This window comes from Elaeis guineensis, chromosome 1 (assembly GCF_000442705.2).
Source record: "Elaeis guineensis isolate ETL-2024a chromosome 1, EG11, whole genome shotgun sequence".
In the NCBI taxonomy this organism is placed as follows: domain Eukaryota; kingdom Viridiplantae; phylum Streptophyta; class Magnoliopsida; order Arecales; family Arecaceae; genus Elaeis; species Elaeis guineensis.
In genome coordinates this window covers 179,751,344-179,767,360 of record NC_025993.2, presented here as the reverse complement: position 1 = coordinate 179,767,360, position 16,017 = coordinate 179,751,344, and the positions used below count along the sequence as shown (strand labels likewise).

The following is a 16,017-nucleotide window of genomic DNA, read 5'->3' as shown; positions in this document are numbered from 1 at the left end:
TCTGCTTTTCTTTGGTTCCAAGTTGAGACAATTATAATCAATTATATGACTTCCATCAGAACATGTAAGAAGCCTGCTCGAAACCTTATAAAAACTGGATTTTTTTTATTTGTCCGTTTTTATTTGAGATTAATTTTCTATATCTTGAGGTGACCTCTGCCAAATTCCACCCATTATAGTCTAATATTGGGTGAAGAGCTGAGAAAAGGAAAGTAATAATTGTTGTCGACTTAAATTGTCTTCATGTAGGTGATACTTTAATAATCCATCGCGGTTGGTTAGTCTTGTAGACAGGAAATAGCAGTACTGCAAATAAGTTACATCAAAAAATATTGCTAATAATGTGGTGGATGCAATTTTGGAGCCGCTTCTCTTTTTTGGGTCCTATTTAGTATAAGCCATCTGAAAGTTGACAGTGGTCATGCGCATACTCACTCAATTTTGACTATAGTGTAGCTCTAGGGTCGATTTCTTGATTAGCATTGTGGGATTCTGGTCTCATGGCTCATGGTTTGATGTTGTGTGTCATACAAGATCTAAAATGTGGGAGACCTTCATTTCATGCTTTTCCTTAATTTGGTTGTCAGACTTGTTTCAAGGGTTTAGATTATGTGATCAGCGAATGGGGAAGGTAGGAAGGAGAAAAAAAGATAAATATAGAACATCTGCTAAGTGCACTGTCTTTGTTGTGGAAGTGCCAAGTTCAGTTGGCCCATGAAACTAGGAAATAATATAAGCAAACCAGATTTTGGTGTCAATGGAGAGGATTCATTTCCTATAGTAGTTGTGCAGATCATATAGCTCTATTGCATCATTCTATGCTCAAAAAGTTTTAGTTTTGTTTGAGTAGATAATGTAATTGTACTAAATATTATAAAGCAATTATATATTATGACATTTGATAAGAGAAATTGATGATGTCAGAATGCAATGTCTAATGTGCTGTTTCAGGGTAATCTACAAGTTGCAAGAGTGTATGCTGGAAATAATTGCACAGAACTGAAAGGCCGTGAAGTTATGGTGGAGTTGATTCATCTCTTAAGGTTGCTAAACCTTTGCATGTGGTTCTCAAAGAATCCATTTCCAGTATTCTTGGAGTATGCTGGGTATTCCCAAGAAGATGTCCTTCTTCAAGAGCCTAAGGCAGGGGTGCGTAAGTATTGGAATAGGCAAATAGCCCTCTATTAGTTAGTTTCCCCCCTGTTTCCCTGCTTACTTCTTTTGGTTTCTTCTTTTCTCAATGTCATGGTATCTAGTGTTTCTTGATTCTGTTGATCCAGTTACACTAAACCCTACGATCTTAAAGTTAGCCTAAATTGCTTCTCAACTCTTTGCAGCTTCTGAAGCCCTCATTCGCAATTTTACGTGATAGAAATTCCAAATGTTTTCTTCTCTTAATCCGAGGAACGCATAGCATTAAGGATACACTGACAGCGGCAACGGGTGCAGTCGTTCCTTTTCACCATTCAGTTTTACATGAAGGCATTGTCAGTAGTCCAGTCTTAGGCTATGCACACTGTGGGATGGTTGCTGCAGCTCGTTGGATTGCAAAATGTACCACCTCCACGCTCCTTAAGGCAGTTAATGAATATCCAGATTTCAATATCAAGGTAGATTTTTCTAATTTCATAAGCATACCAAATAAGCTCAGCATGGCAAATTTAATTTGTTGCACCTTTTCCCTAAGCATGAATCTTGGAGTTAAAGTTTGCTGGGAGTACCACACAATTTCAAAACAGAGCAACTATAGATGCAAGAATTGTTGTGAAGAAAATCCTTTTCAGGGTTTGCTAGTATGAATTGTTAAACAGACACCAAATTTTATTTCTTAGTTTCTTCACTTCATATAATATCTTTTTGCACCACTGCTTCATAATATACACAATCTAAAATGCCATGCTTATAAATTTATATATTTAAACATAGAGGTAATATTTACTTTTGATTTTTAGATCATTGGGCATTCACTTGGTGGTGGCACTGCTGCACTTTTAACATATATTCTTCGGGAACATAAAGAATTCTCATCAAGCACATGTGTTACTTTTGCTCCAGGCATGTATCTACTGAACATTAAATCTTGTCTTGATCTAATGAATAAATATATGTCTCTTTGTCAAATAAGGGATTGTAGAATTGGGACAAGGGTTGATGGTTATGGTTATCTAAAATTTTGTTCTTTTTCAGTTTGTGTATCTGGCCTCTTTTAGTGCCCTTTGTCAGAAGTTCACAAGAATTCTTCTTATATATAATAATATTACTGCCCAATTAGACAATACTCCTTGATCCTTATCATGCTCTCTCTCTCTCTCTCTCTCTCTCTCTCTCGTATTGATCTTTTGCAGTGGCAATGGATGTTTGGCATTACATGCTATGCTGGTGGATCAAAAGATGACAACAGCTATGAGGCATTGTGAGCATATGACATTTTTATAGTAATGTCACTTTATATAATTGATCACCATTCCCCTTCACAAACATAGAACCATTCAATAACAATGCTGTATCTTGGCAAGTGATTTCTTATGTGAATTTGTGCCAATGCAATAGCCTACGCATATTTTGAATGGTTAATTCTTATTTAACTGCAATTGTCTAGTAATAATGGAACATTGTATATATAAATGAACTAAACTAATTGATTTACTATATGCTAAATCCACAACTGCATATGACTGTGTGAACAACTTATTATATATGTAGTTTTAAGATAGACTTTCCTAACTTCCAAACTTTATGTTCTATAGCTGCCTGCATGACATGGGACTTGGCGGAGTCGGGTAAACATTTCATTACAACTATTATCAATGGATCTGACCTGGTGCCCACATTTTCATCTGCTTCTATTGACAACCTCCGTTCTGAGGTGCCTTCATCATAACCTTGATCTGATTTTTATGTTTTCATTTACTAGTGTTGCTCTTTTAACCTGCTTATTGAAAGATGGGTGTATATAGTGGAAGGAAAGGAATGTTGATATTGATGCATAGTGTCTCCCCTTTTTTGTAACATTAATAACCTATAGAAGTACACAAGGTGGCGTTGGTGCAATGGTAAGTTTGCCCGTTATGACCTGGTTATCAATGGGCTTGAAACATTGGAACAACCTTTCTGCACGTGGGGGCAAGGTTGTTTCCATCTAAATCTTCCCAGACTCCATTGTGGCAGGAGACTCATCCACAGGGTTGCCTTCTTAGTAACCTAGGAATCGTCAGCATCAGATTATTAGACCATGGTGGTCCTGCATCCAAACAAAATGTCAGCATATTTGATTACATGAAGGATTAGCTTTATACCTTCGGAAAAGTAGATACTATTAGTTGACATGGTTTTGACATTTAGATGATAGTAGCAAGTGAATTATTATGAACCATCGATGCTAATATTATCATGACCATCTTCTCTTCTTCTTTGTAAGATTAGCCTTATTCCTTCGGAAAAGTAGATGCTATTATTAGTTGACATGGTTTTGACATTTAGATGATGGTAGCAAGTGAAGTTATGTGAACTATCGATGCCAACATTATCATGACTATCTTCTATTCTTCTTGGTAACTGTTTTTGGTTTTCCTGAATGTGTTGCTGCATTCATGTGGCGTTGTGGTGGATTCTTGATAACATTTTATTGTATAAGCAATAGGTTCTTCTCTCCCATGCATTTGTAGTCGTGGATAGATCTATAAATTTTGGAAGTGGTACACATTTTGGTATTGTCTAATGTCAATATTTTGGACAATGCTAGTGTCTAACATGTTATGATGTGTTATGCATGAGTGGTATCATTTTGAAGATCACCCAAGCTAAGTTCTTTATTATACTTTCTGTACTTGCAAGTCAGCTTATGTAATCTCCTATGTAGCATATCATAATAATGTTTGTGGATTTGTTAAAACTTGAGAATAATATGTGGATTATTGTGGGTAGACCACCCGACATGCTCAAGCCTGAAGCCTTTTAGGTGGGCTTGGGCCAAGGGCCCGGGTCAGGCCTGAAAAATAAGCTTGTTTATAAAACCGGCCAAGCTCAAGCTTGGGGACCAAAGCCCTACCTGAGTTTAGCTTGGTCCAATGGGTTCAACATCAACTACAAAAGAGAGAATCCACTTTAGATAACCATATCTTTGCTAGGCAGCATGTGGAATGGTCGAGAGCGGACCTTTTTGGATATATAACCCAAGCCTAGAGTGGAGTTGCATGAACAACCATCTGATGGAAAACAGCTTTTGCATTTAGTTTAGAGAGCACCTTTTCCATTGAGAATTCCTTGCTCCTTTTTGTGTGAATTCGCTAGCGATGAATTAACAACTTGTGGGGCCTTGTCTATTCAATCTCTTGAGCCATGAAGAAAACCCCTATCTCCCTCCAACTCAATATATCTTTTGACTTAATATATGTGGACACCTGATATCCACGATGGTTTAGTGACCTTGGTGATTTTTTAAACAAATACTAGGTTTCGCCCAGCCCAAGACCAGCTTAGCCCGAAATTTTTTTTAATACTAGATTTTCATGATTAAACCATAGATTTTATTAATATGTAAACTTAATGGGAGAAGATCTAGAATCTCATAGTACTTGATTTTGAATTTTGAAATTGCCATTAAAAATATTTTTTTGTTCATATCAGCATTTTTTAGTATTTTTTTTATTTTTTATAAATTGAGAAAATGTTTAGGAAGCCCGAGGCTCGACCCAAAGCCTGAAGCCTGAGTAAGGGCTAGGCTTGGGCCTAGAAAGCATGTCCAAGGTCAAGCTAAGAAGAGCCCAAGCCTAAATTATTGTGTTAATACTTGGGCAAAGCTCAGCTTGAACCCAGCACGGCCTGGCCCATGGATAGGTTTGAATATGAGCTACCTAGTTGCTTATTTGCTTATCACCTTTCATAGCATTTTATATTTTCAAAAATAGAAAATAAGAATTTTATTTCTATTTTTTAATTTTTAAATATAAAATATTTACTATAGTGAATTATTTTTAAAAATATAAACATTGTGATGGTGGTGGAGGTTGTGGTAGTGCCAATAATGCTAGCAGAGGCAACAATAATGTTGCTGATGGGGGCGATAGTGGTGTGGTGGAGGGAGTGACAATGGTAGCAACATAGGCAGAGATGACGACTGCATTGGTGTGGCAGAGGAAGCAATGATGGGGAAGTGACAACTATATGGCGGAGGCAACAAATGTTGGTGGCATCAATGGTTATAGTGTAGCAGGGATGGTGAGGGTGGTGTTGGCATTAGCAGCAATGTGCAGTGGTGGCAGAGATGGTACAAAGGTTGTCTTGATGGTGGTGATAACAAATATGAGTTTTTTATTTTTTAAAATATTAAAGATAAAAATTTCTTACTTTCATGTTTCCAAGAAATAACAAAAGTCACTTTTGAAAATAACAAATAAAAATAATAGCACCAAACATATTTTTTTGTCTGGGTTTTGTAACTTTATTAAAAATAAAATTAAAAAGTGATGCCAAACAGGCCAATATTTAGATCCTGTTTGAGATTGCTGTTGACAATAGAGCTTTTGAAAGTAGAGCTTTTGGAAAGTAAAACTTTTAGAAAAAACTATTGTTGTTTAGTAACTACATTTCTAAAGTGCTGTAGAACTTTAACATTCCACTACTCGTCTCATGTATACTAGAGTTATATCAAAAAAAAAGTTGGACTCTTGGCTTCCGATCAAAATGGGAAAGAAATCACAGAAGATTTGGACTCTAGGCTTCCTCTTCTCATCATGTTGGTTCTTATTTGTCTCACATATAAAAATAAAAAATAATTAAAATAGGAACAAACTCACAATTAAAATAGACTCACAGTTAACATTCCACATCCTATCTCATATATACTAGATATATACCAAAAAAGGACTCTTAGCTCCTAGTCAAAAGAAAGGAATCACGGAAGATTTGGACTGCAGACTCCCTTCTCTCATCATGTTGGGAGAAAAGATAGAGATGGGGCAATGGATCATCGGAATAAAAGATGGAGAGATGCCAAAATAATGAGATAGAGAGACAGACACGGAAAGGAAAAAAAAACAATCACGAAAATGAAAAAAATCGGAGAAAACAATCGCACAGAGAGACAAATCCAGAAAATTTTAAAAAAAAAATCTACAATCCAAACAAACAGAGAAAAATAAAAAAGAATAACTTGATTATGTAGAAATGGAAGGAGCCGAGACAAATTATGATTCCTTTTGTGCAGAAAAAATATCTTGATCCTAGGATGAAAGGAGCTGAGGACGATTAGAATTCCTTTCTACGTTAGGGTTCTTAAAAGTTGTTTCTGTGCATTACATTTTATAGGGATATAAGTGTAATTATGGGATTGTTCCATGGGTATGTTGGTCAAAAAAGTAAAATTTTATAAAGTTAAAACAACTTCCCGATGTATACTTTTGGAAAAAACTCCAAAATAGAGCTTCTCTCAAATAGACATTTTTAGCTTTTTCGTAAAGCTAAAATAGCTTCCATATTTTTTTACCAAATACCACTCTAACCATCCAAAGTGCTTTTGGAGGGCCAGAAAGTGCTTTCTGGCCCTCCAAAAGTTTAGCCAAATGGGGCCTTAGTATGTTTAACCTACTTTTAGTTTTCTCTTTATAGTCAACAAGCTCATGATGTAAAGTCTGACTAGTGTTTTCATGAAGTTATTCACATTCCCAGATATCTAGAACTTGTAAATTTCAGAAGCATCCGAAATTTGATATTCAACTATATTAATTTGTCAAACAAATCCAGGTAATAAAGTGTAGCAGGTAATAAAGGTAACAACTATACTAACCAAGTTTGCCTATCCTCCACTCCTGTACTACAAGTAGTAGTATATCGGACTCCTCCACATGAAATTACCCGTCAAGTGCATCTACCCAACATGCTTGAATCCCAACCTCTTGTTACTTTGGTTTTGGTTTCAAGACTCTTAAGATTTCAAACCCCGCCACATCTCAATGCCCCTTCTTTGTGTACCTCCATCCCTCTTCCCTGCCAAGTCCTCTCATGGTTTTCTTTGAATGTGAACAAGGAATATATTACGTATTTCAAAAAGCTTATCGTGTTGTAACTCGGTGTTTACACAATATTGCATAATCTTTAAAATCTTTCTACATTCTTCTTTTAGTATATATCTGTTGCGAGCTGCCATGTCTTCAATTTTACGTGCCTTGTTGCTTATTATAGATATGTCAAGCATTGCTCCTGCACCAATTTTTCTTTTCTTTTTTAATTTTCATTTCTCTTATTAGTTGTTTATACTCAATTGTTTCTTTATGCAGGTCACAGCATCATCATGGCTAAATGATCTAAGAGATCGCATTAAACAAACAAGATTTTTAAATGTTATATATCGCTCTGTGACCACTTTAGGATCTCATCTTCCATGGAAATCCCGTTCGAGAGCTAGGGTTGGAGGCACTGATACACTTCGACAACCTGTGTCCAACAGTTCTGAGGTGAAGTCATCTGAATTTTTCAATTGATTATCTCGATTGGCTGACAATATGATTCTGCACATGGATTTTTTCTTTTTCTAATTTCATTGATCAGTGGATTTCTGATTTTAGATACTTTACATGTTGCTGTTTGTTCCCCTTGATCAATGCAGCTTCCGTATAAGCTTCAGAGGCTAAATATATGTTCTCCTGGTGGCTGACAGTCGAATAGTTCTTATATTGATAATCACCTATCTTATCACACTAAGTGTTGTCTTCTGTATGAAATATGGATCATTCCTTTTCCATCTGCCGATCCTTAATGTAAAAGCTGTAGTTAGGAGCCACGCTTCCTGTCTTCACAGTCATCAAAGGATGCTCCTGAACATGTTGTTGGCACAGTTACAAGCCCTAAGATGATAGAACTTGGCTCTCATCTCACATTTGGAAGTAACTCCTCCTCTCTTATGATTGAACAGGTCAGCACAGAACCAGTGCTGGACGAAGCAGAGTTTGTCTCAAGTGGCTCATATGACGGGAAGCCAGCTGGGATAGATAAACTTGAGCACGTTGATCAAAGCTCTAGTGCCACATTAGTAGAAGAAATGACTGAAGGTGAATTGTGGTCTGAGTTGGAAAAGGATCTTCACAGAAATGATGAAGCTCGAGAAGAAGAAGCAGCTGCTGTGAAGGAAATAGTAGAAGAGGAAAGCATGGTGCTAAAAACAGCTGCAGAACATAAACTGCCATCATCAGCAGAGATGCACCAGTTCTATCCTCCTGGTAGAATCATGCATATGGTTATGCTGCAAGCATTGGCTTCTAACTCAGGCAAGGATGCTATTAGTGATACAGATGTTGGTATCTATGAAACTCCAAGAGATTTATATGGTAAGATTCGGCTATCACGAACTATGATACATGATCACTATATGCCTATGTATAAAAGAATGATGGAATTACTGATTGACAAACTTGGAAAAGATGACAATGGTTGTGAAACCATTTCAATATGAAAGAGAAATAAAGAAAACAATTGATGAGTTATAATGATTGCTCTAAAGCGATGTGTAGACCCCCAAGAAGACACCCGACACAACATCTCAGTTTAATAGCTTTATTGTGCATCTTGGTTTTATGTACTGTATTTTCTATAAAGCAAGTGTTTCCAAAGACTACTGAAGACAGCTGGACGGCTCCAACAAAGCCCAGAAGCCATCGGCATTGTTCAGCATCAGAAAGCAGCATAAAATTTAACATGGTTGATATGTGAGTTTTTGTCCAATGGTTTGCAGGATAGTAATATTTTTTTGGATAATTAACTACACACAGTGAACATATGTTTTCCATATTATTTAAAGATAATCTCTTATTTGTTTAATTTTCTTCTAGAATGGGTGCCATTCTTTAAGTCCGCGCTTGGTAGAGGGGATAAATTTGGGAGGGTAGTCCCCTCTATTATTATTAGGATGATCCATTCCATGAAATAAGTTTTTCTTGGCATTTGGTTGGAGAGATAAGTGGAGAAATAAATGAGTGCATCCATTTCATAATTATTTGGATTTTATTACAAGGATAATATTGCACTCCTCCTTTCTGGCGTGTTTAAAGAGTGGATAGAGGCAAAATTATAATTGGAGGGAGGATGAGATCTCTCTGTGCTATAGAATAATTCTATTTCATTATTCTAAGGGATTATTATTATCCAAATAAATCTATTTATCGGACTTATCTGAATAAGACTATTCCATGACAGTTTTGAGCATCTGGCAAGCTAACCCCACTACCAAAGTCTTTAGTACTCCACCGCAAGAACTTTGTTATGCCATTAACGATGAGACACTTGCAAAAGACCCAAGACTAGCGTCCTGCAACTGATTTTAGCCTTTACCCTGAAAATACTAAATACTGGAAATATCCTGCCATCCAATCAGCAAGAGCTTCTAATTTAATTCTATCAATATCCGGCGGCTGAACATCTACGTTAACACAACTTCCAAAAAAAAAAAAAAAAACATTATCACCAGACACAGAATTGCTCAAAAAACTTTCGTTCCAATTTTTTTTTTTTTTATAAGAATTCGTTTAAGTTTTTGACCTGGCATTTTTAATATGATTATTTCTCTAGCCCGAGGCCCAAGTTCAATCACAGAGTTCTTTTTTCTTTTTTTTTTCTTTTTTGGTCGAAAGTTCAGTCACAGAGTTGCCTGATGAAACGGGAGCCATTACATGACAGACACAGCGTTGTTGACAAGATGATGATGATGATGATGATGATGATAAACTTCATACTATAAAAGTTGAATCCATGTATACAGGCTTCTCTACTTAAATTTAAACTACCAGCTAGAGCAAACGATATTTGCATTACATGGTCCTCACTTCAAATAAACCATAAGATTGTCTTAGCACAAGCAAAAGAAATTATACTAGTATAATACCAATATACTCCATGAAAATGAAGTTAAGAACAAACAACATCAATTTTGATACAAAACGACCAGATTTTCTACTTGGTAGCCTGAGCAATCATGTTGCTAATTGAACTAGCCTGCTCTTTGGCTGTTTCCACCAATGAATCCTGCAGACCAAATTCAAATTGTCAAAACAACATTTTTCTAATAAAGGAACTCTGTAAGCGCACCAGTCTTGTTATTCCTCTCCTTGATGGTCATTAGTAGAGAGCTAGATAATCAAAATGACAATAACAGAACAGTAAATAAGTGAAAACCGTAATTTTTTTTCCCTAAGCAACTGAGGAATATCATCCTCCCACATGTTTGCTAAATAATTATTTTTTATTTCTACCTATTTTTTATGCTCTGACAATTATATGAAATGCAATCTGATGAAAGTGAATTGTCATCTGTCATAAACGGTCAATAAGAAATACTGTTGAAATGTTCCTAGATTGCAGGATGAAACATCAACTGATATCAAGGTGATATCTGAACAGAACACTTGTAATTATTTACCTGTGCAGCAATTAGCCGTGCAACAGTCTTCTTGCTTGACTCCTGAAGTTCACCCGCAATCAGAATCTCATCCAATATATAGTATGCCTGCCCATAAAGGAAGTGCCAGAGATGTTAGAGCAGAAAACAAAGATGAAAATTGACCTAATTAAATGCCAATATAGGGCAATACCTTGTGAAAATTGAAGATCAAGTCAAGCTCACAAACCTGAAAAAGTGTAAGAAATGATAATTTTATATAGGAATGCTGTTGACATATCAAGAGTATATAATTATAAAACAGTCAACTCACACTGCCAAAGTATCGATCTAATATCTCAACGAAATGATGAATAATTTCAAGTATTTCCAGTTCATTGTCATCTGCATCAATGCACATGCAGAAGTAGAGGCTGGCATATCTGTAGATGTAAAAAGAACATTATTTGGTAACCCCAGCAAACAGCACAAAAAATTGGCAGACCTTGAAAGGGACATGTGGATATTAGTTTTAACATTACACTACCTTCTATATACAACCTTGTATCCTTTCCACTCAACAAAATTGCAGAGTTTTGGACCTCGTGTAAGAATCATTCCACTGAGCTCTCGAATGACCTTTGTAAGACAATGAAAGCATTTAGGAAGCCCATAAACTGAACGTTTGTAATGGCTCTGGTTAACCGGAACCAATTTAGGAAGCACATAAATGGAATGAAAGTTCGAAGTTTCTCTGCTTATTCAATTCAAACATATCAGGGAGGAAGGGTGATACAGGATATCAAGAAAATATCACTTCATTTATACTACTGATTCTTCAGGATGGTACATAGACCTTCTTTCTATAACAGACAAACTAGCATGCCCAATAGAATGACCAAAAATGTCAAATTCGAAGCTACAAATGCAATGGTAAGCTTAACATAAAATTACCTATTTAGATAAACATGGAAATGTAACATCTACTTGAGAATATAAAACAAGTCCTTAGCCCATCAATTCAGGATCCATTTTATGTCTTGGTATCAAGAGAGCATCAAGAAGCCCCATGACATCAGTCATTGACACCTAAGGTCTTAAAATGAACGAAAGCCAGCCATTAGCCAAACACAAAAATTATCTATTTGAGTAGGCATGCATTTCCTAGATAAAGCGGAACATGATAGAAGTGATGAACCCACCATGAAGGAAAAATTGCACTAGTTTCTTTTCCATCATCTTCCCATCAGTCAAGTCCGGGTATCAAATACATAAGCAGAAAACAAATCTCGAAATATATATTCAGCTAGACACAAATTGCATTTCTTGAAACAGGTGAAAAACAAACAGAAGCATTAATTCAAATGCAAACCTGGATTAGATATAAAAGATACAGAAACATAGGAGAGGATAACAATGTTCAGAAAGCCACAAGACAATCTGGTTATCACAGATATTACTGAAGGAAAACAGTTCCACTTCTGAAGCCACAAGTTAAATGGTAAATTTTACACAAGATAAGCTTTTGAAACCAAGAAATGAAACAATAAAATAAGTTAAGAGATCAGGGACAACAGAAAGTAGCAATACATCGAAAACATTGGATGATAAAATTTTATAGAACAGCATACCTTGGTTCTTTCTTTCTGTGAATACGGGGAGTACCATTTTGTCAATCTAACCTTTCCTTGTCGACTAATTAAAATTACAAAATGGATCTGGGAAGAACAAAAAAAGAAATAAATTATTAGACATGCAAAATAAGAACAGCAGCGAAGGTCTCCAAGCAAGTAGAAAATCTAAATTAGCAACAAGAAGTGAAATCCCCCCCCCCCCTCTCTCTCTCATGATCAGATTTCCTTTTCACGCAATTCAATCATCTCACACGGTGAAAAGGCATGTGCAATCAGACACACAATATAAGGACAAAACTGCAACTATCTTCCAGCAAGAGGTGAAGGAGCAGAGCAGAATTAGTGCTCCGATGCGTTATTACCTAAATTTATCTCTGCAGTTCAAGAATTCCTGCAAATGATGGTTATCTTCTTTTCTTATACATTTTATTCATCTTCCATGACTAGTGTACATATAAATGTATGGACCAATAACTAGAGGATAGACAATAAGCTACTCTCGTTATTATAAAATTCATAAATTTGCTACATAGGGCCTTCATGAATGGAGCTTTTCTCCATAGCCACCTGCATATCTGATCGGATAAAGCTTGGATGATGCTGGCTATACTGATTCGCATTATCGTACCACCCTGATTTGTCCACCATTTTATCTTCTACTCCCACTTAAATGCAACCACCAAAATTCCTTTGATGTCCCCCATTTCTAACACTATAAACCTAGACTTTCCACGCATCTCCCGGGCATTCTCCTCACTACTACTCTAACCTTACATTCCCGGCACCTTCTCTCGTGCCCCTAATGGCCAAATTCTTCTTTCATTATTCCTTTCTAAACTTTCAATATTTACTACTCTGAAAAAATATATAAAGGGAAAATGAGGGAAACGGCAATAATCGCTCGCTCGCTCGCACGGATTAAATATAAATGAAAGGCTCCCAAACACTCGGATTAAATGACGACCCATCAAATTATTTAACAAGATCCTCACTACAAATCATCCTAGTGCACTCCAAGATCTAAAAGGAGGCCCATCAGAAAAACTTAAAACTCCAAAATGTCATTTTAAAACACAAATATAAAATGGTATTAAAATGAAATCAATAATCTAAGGATCACATCATGATGCGGACAACTCCATCTCTTCCGATAGAGAGCAAACAAAAGAATTAACCATAACACAAATAAATCAACGAGACATAGACGTTCGCATGATTCAAGAAATCAACTTGAATCTGCTGATCCATTGCCACACCAAATCATTCCATTCGGATCTACAATGATTTCAATACAACGTACAATTCATCCAAACAAACACACGAACCCTAAATCCTAAATCAGAGCGAGAAATTCACTTCGATAACAAGAAAATGTTTCGATTCAAACAATACTTTGAGATCGATATAAGCGAGCAAACCATTTTTCTGGGAATCGATCGGCCCTCTATCGTTCTTCTCCCTCTGAGCTTCGATCCAGCAAAGAGTCTCCTCGGTAGAACGGAGAAAGACTGGAGTTACCTCGAATTTCGTTGTTCCTTATATTATCGGATCCGGGTCGCCCTTGAATAAGCGACCATCGGGGAGGGGTGCCACAAAATGAACCCGATAACGGAGATCCGACCCGCTTCTGAAATTTTTGATCCAACTTCCTGGCGTAATTGAGTTTGGATCCGGAGTTTGAGTTTGACTTAGAAAGATTCAATATCTGATTAGGACTCGGTTGTTAACAACCATGATTGGATGGCCATGATAACGTAAATGAGACAACAAGCCCCACTGTACTGTAGGTTCGGATTGTATCTTTCACAAAAGAATGAGTTTTTATTTTCGCAACATGAACCATTAAACAAATGGCAACTTTGAGAGCTGTACCAATAAATTGAATAAAAGGATTAGAATGCCTTAAGATCTATGCAAAATGTAATATAATAGTTGATGTTACGAACTAAGTTCAATCATTTTTTTACACAAAAGTTACAATCCGGATGAATGAATGCTGGCGGTTAGGAGATTAGACCTCTCCAATTCAATTAGAGAGACATAATTTGGGCCCAGCTAATTGGTTGATCTTGCAGTTTTATTGAATTAGATTTGCAGGACCTTGCTTAGTATTACTCAAGTTTTAGGCTTGCTTAATTAGGAATCATGTTATGGAAGATCACTTGGTTTCGGACTTGGCTATGCTTTTAGATTTTCGAGCTAATCCTAAATCAATTTTATTAAATCGGTGAAACAGGAGAAACGACTTTTTACTCCTGAAAGACAAAAGATCATTGATGAAGAAGTCGACAAACTCCTTGCAGCATGCATCATCAGAGAAGCTACATATCCCGACTGGCTTGCTAATATGGTAATGATAAAAAAAATCAATGGAAAGTGGAGGATCTGCATCAACTATACTGATTTGAATGTAGCTTGTCCGAAGGACAGCTTCCCATTACCGAAGATTGATTAATTGGTTGATGCGACTTCTGGCCACCGACTTTTGAGTTTTATGGATGCCTTCGCTAGATATAATCAAATCCGTATGGCACCAGAAGATGAAGAGCATACGGCTTTTGTGACCAACAAAGACATATACTGCTACAAAATAATGCCTTTCAGTCTGAAAAATACCGGCGCTACCTATCAACGGCTCGTCAACAAGATCTTCAAGACACAGATCGGATAAAATATGGAACTATATGTGGACAACATGTTGGTGAAGAGTCCTCAAACTTCAGATCATGTTCGGGATCTAGAGGAAGCTTTCGACACACTCCGACGGTATCAGATAAAATTAAATCCGACTAAGTGTGTATTTGGGGTAACCTCCGAAAAATTCTTCGGATTTCTTATTTCACAATGAGGAATCGAGGCTAATCCCGAAAAAATTAAAGCCATTATCAACATAAAGCATCCGAGTTCAAAGAAAGAGATACAGCAACTCAACGAAATAATTGCTGCACTCAGCCGATTTATTTTTAGGTCAGTCGAGAGATGCTTGCCATTCTTTAAAACTTTGCGGCAAATGAAAGATTTTTCATAGTCGGATGAATACCAACAATCCTTCGAAGACTTGAAACAATACTTGGCTTCTCTACCTTTGCTCACAAAATCAAGGATCGGAGAGACATTGTATCTCTACTTGGCAACTTCAGCAGAAGCAGTTAGTTCAGTACTCGTCCAGAAGGATGAGAACTGAATCCATCGACCAGTCTACTACACCAGCAAAGTACTTCACAATACTGAAGTCCAATACTCAAGGACGGAGAAAATGATTTACGCCCTAATCATATCGGCGCAACGACTTCGTCCGTACTTCTAAGCCCATCCGATTGTAGTTCTGACAGATCAGCTGCTGAAGACAATCTTACATCGATCTGACATGTCAGGTTGGATGGCAAAGTGGATAATGAAGCTTAGCAAGTTCGACATTCAATATCGCCCACAACCATCCATGAAGGCATAAGTCCTAGTCGATTTTATCGCCGAATGTACTATATTCGATAATAAGCCAGAAGATACAAATGAAAACACAATAAAAGAAGCTAGCACTCCCAAATCTGACTTAAAGTCGATCTGGATGCTACACATTGATGGAGCATCTAATGCACAAGGTAGTGGAGCTGGCCTCATATGTTGGGAATAGTATCCCAAAGCCAATCGTCAGCCTGTTGACGGTTGTGCTCCTTTTGTATTAGTACATGAATTATAAATAAATAAAAGTTATTTTGATATTTTTTCATCACAAATGTTTCATCTTCTAATGAACTCCTGTGTTGTGGTGAAGTCCTTAGGACTATTTAGACTCGACAAAGGAGGATTTGTCGCTTAGTCCTTAAACATGTTCGCAACCAAATGATACGTTGTTACCAAGGACGACAACGTTTATCGAGCATAGGTCGTTGTGTGCCATATGGGTTGGTTGTCCTCATAACCAAAGAGTGTGGAGACACTGGTATGGCATACAGGTGAGATATAATGGTACATCTGCACTGAACGTGACCAACTCTGGAGCTATTTCTGCTGTCAAGATTT

General features: G+C 36.8%; 2 protein-coding genes across 3 annotated transcripts; one reads left to right on the top strand and one right to left on the bottom strand.

Moving 5' to 3' along the window:
• Positions 1 to 882: 882 nt before the first annotated feature.
• Positions 883 to 8,814, top strand: LOC105040046 (uncharacterized). Of its 2 annotated transcripts, none has more exons than XM_073250560.1 (6): positions 883 to 1,149; positions 1,338 to 1,610; positions 1,953 to 2,055; positions 2,748 to 2,866; positions 7,275 to 7,451; positions 7,604 to 7,847. In XM_073250560.1, the coding sequence occupies exons 1-6, from the start codon at positions 931 to 933 to the stop codon at positions 7,649 to 7,651; spliced, it is 939 nt and encodes a 312-aa protein (XP_073106661.1). In that variant the 5' UTR covers positions 883 to 930; the 3' UTR covers positions 7,652 to 7,847. The 2 variants fall into 2 exon arrangements, with proteins under 2 accessions (XP_073106661.1, XP_073106660.1); XM_073250559.1 differs by lacking the exon at positions 7,604 to 7,847 and adding an exon at positions 7,910 to 8,814 and having other exon boundaries at positions 911 to 1,149.
• Positions 8,815 to 9,692: 878 nt separating this feature from the next.
• LOC105036762 (AP-1 complex subunit sigma-1) lies at positions 9,693 to 13,550 on the bottom strand. The gene is made up of 7 exons (XM_073250561.1): positions 13,416 to 13,550; positions 11,995 to 12,081; positions 10,911 to 11,002; positions 10,698 to 10,806; positions 10,578 to 10,613; positions 10,406 to 10,492; positions 9,693 to 10,011 (listed from the first exon to the last, which is right to left on the bottom strand). Exons 1-7 carry the CDS (start codon positions 13,416 to 13,418, stop codon positions 9,940 to 9,942), a joined length of 486 nt encoding a protein of 161 aa, XP_073106662.1. The 5' UTR covers positions 13,419 to 13,550; the 3' UTR covers positions 9,693 to 9,939.
• Positions 13,551 to 16,017: the final 2,467 nt, after the last annotated feature.

Excerpts from the sequence above, each read along its gene's own strand:
- LOC105040046 (XM_073250559.1), top strand. The coding sequence starts at position 931 with ATGTCTAATGTGCTGTTTCAGGGTAATCTACAAGTTGCAAGAGTGTAT. Across the intron at positions 1,611-1,952 it reads ATCCAGATTTCAATATCAAG|ATCATTGGGCATTCACTTGG; the intron begins GTAGATTTTTCT and ends TTTGATTTTTAG. Across the intron at positions 7,452-7,909 it reads CTGTGTCCAACAGTTCTGAG|GTCAGCACAGAACCAGTGCT; the intron begins GTGAAGTCATCT and ends ATGATTGAACAG.
- LOC105036762 (XM_073250561.1), bottom strand. Across the intron at positions 10,493-10,577 it reads TGATCTTCAATTTTCACAAG|GCATACTATATATTGGATGA; the intron begins GTATTGCCCTAT and ends CTTTATGGGCAG. Across the intron at positions 10,012-10,405 it reads CACGGCTAATTGCTGCACAG|GATTCATTGGTGGAAACAGC; the intron begins GTAAATAATTAC and ends TTTGGTCTGCAG.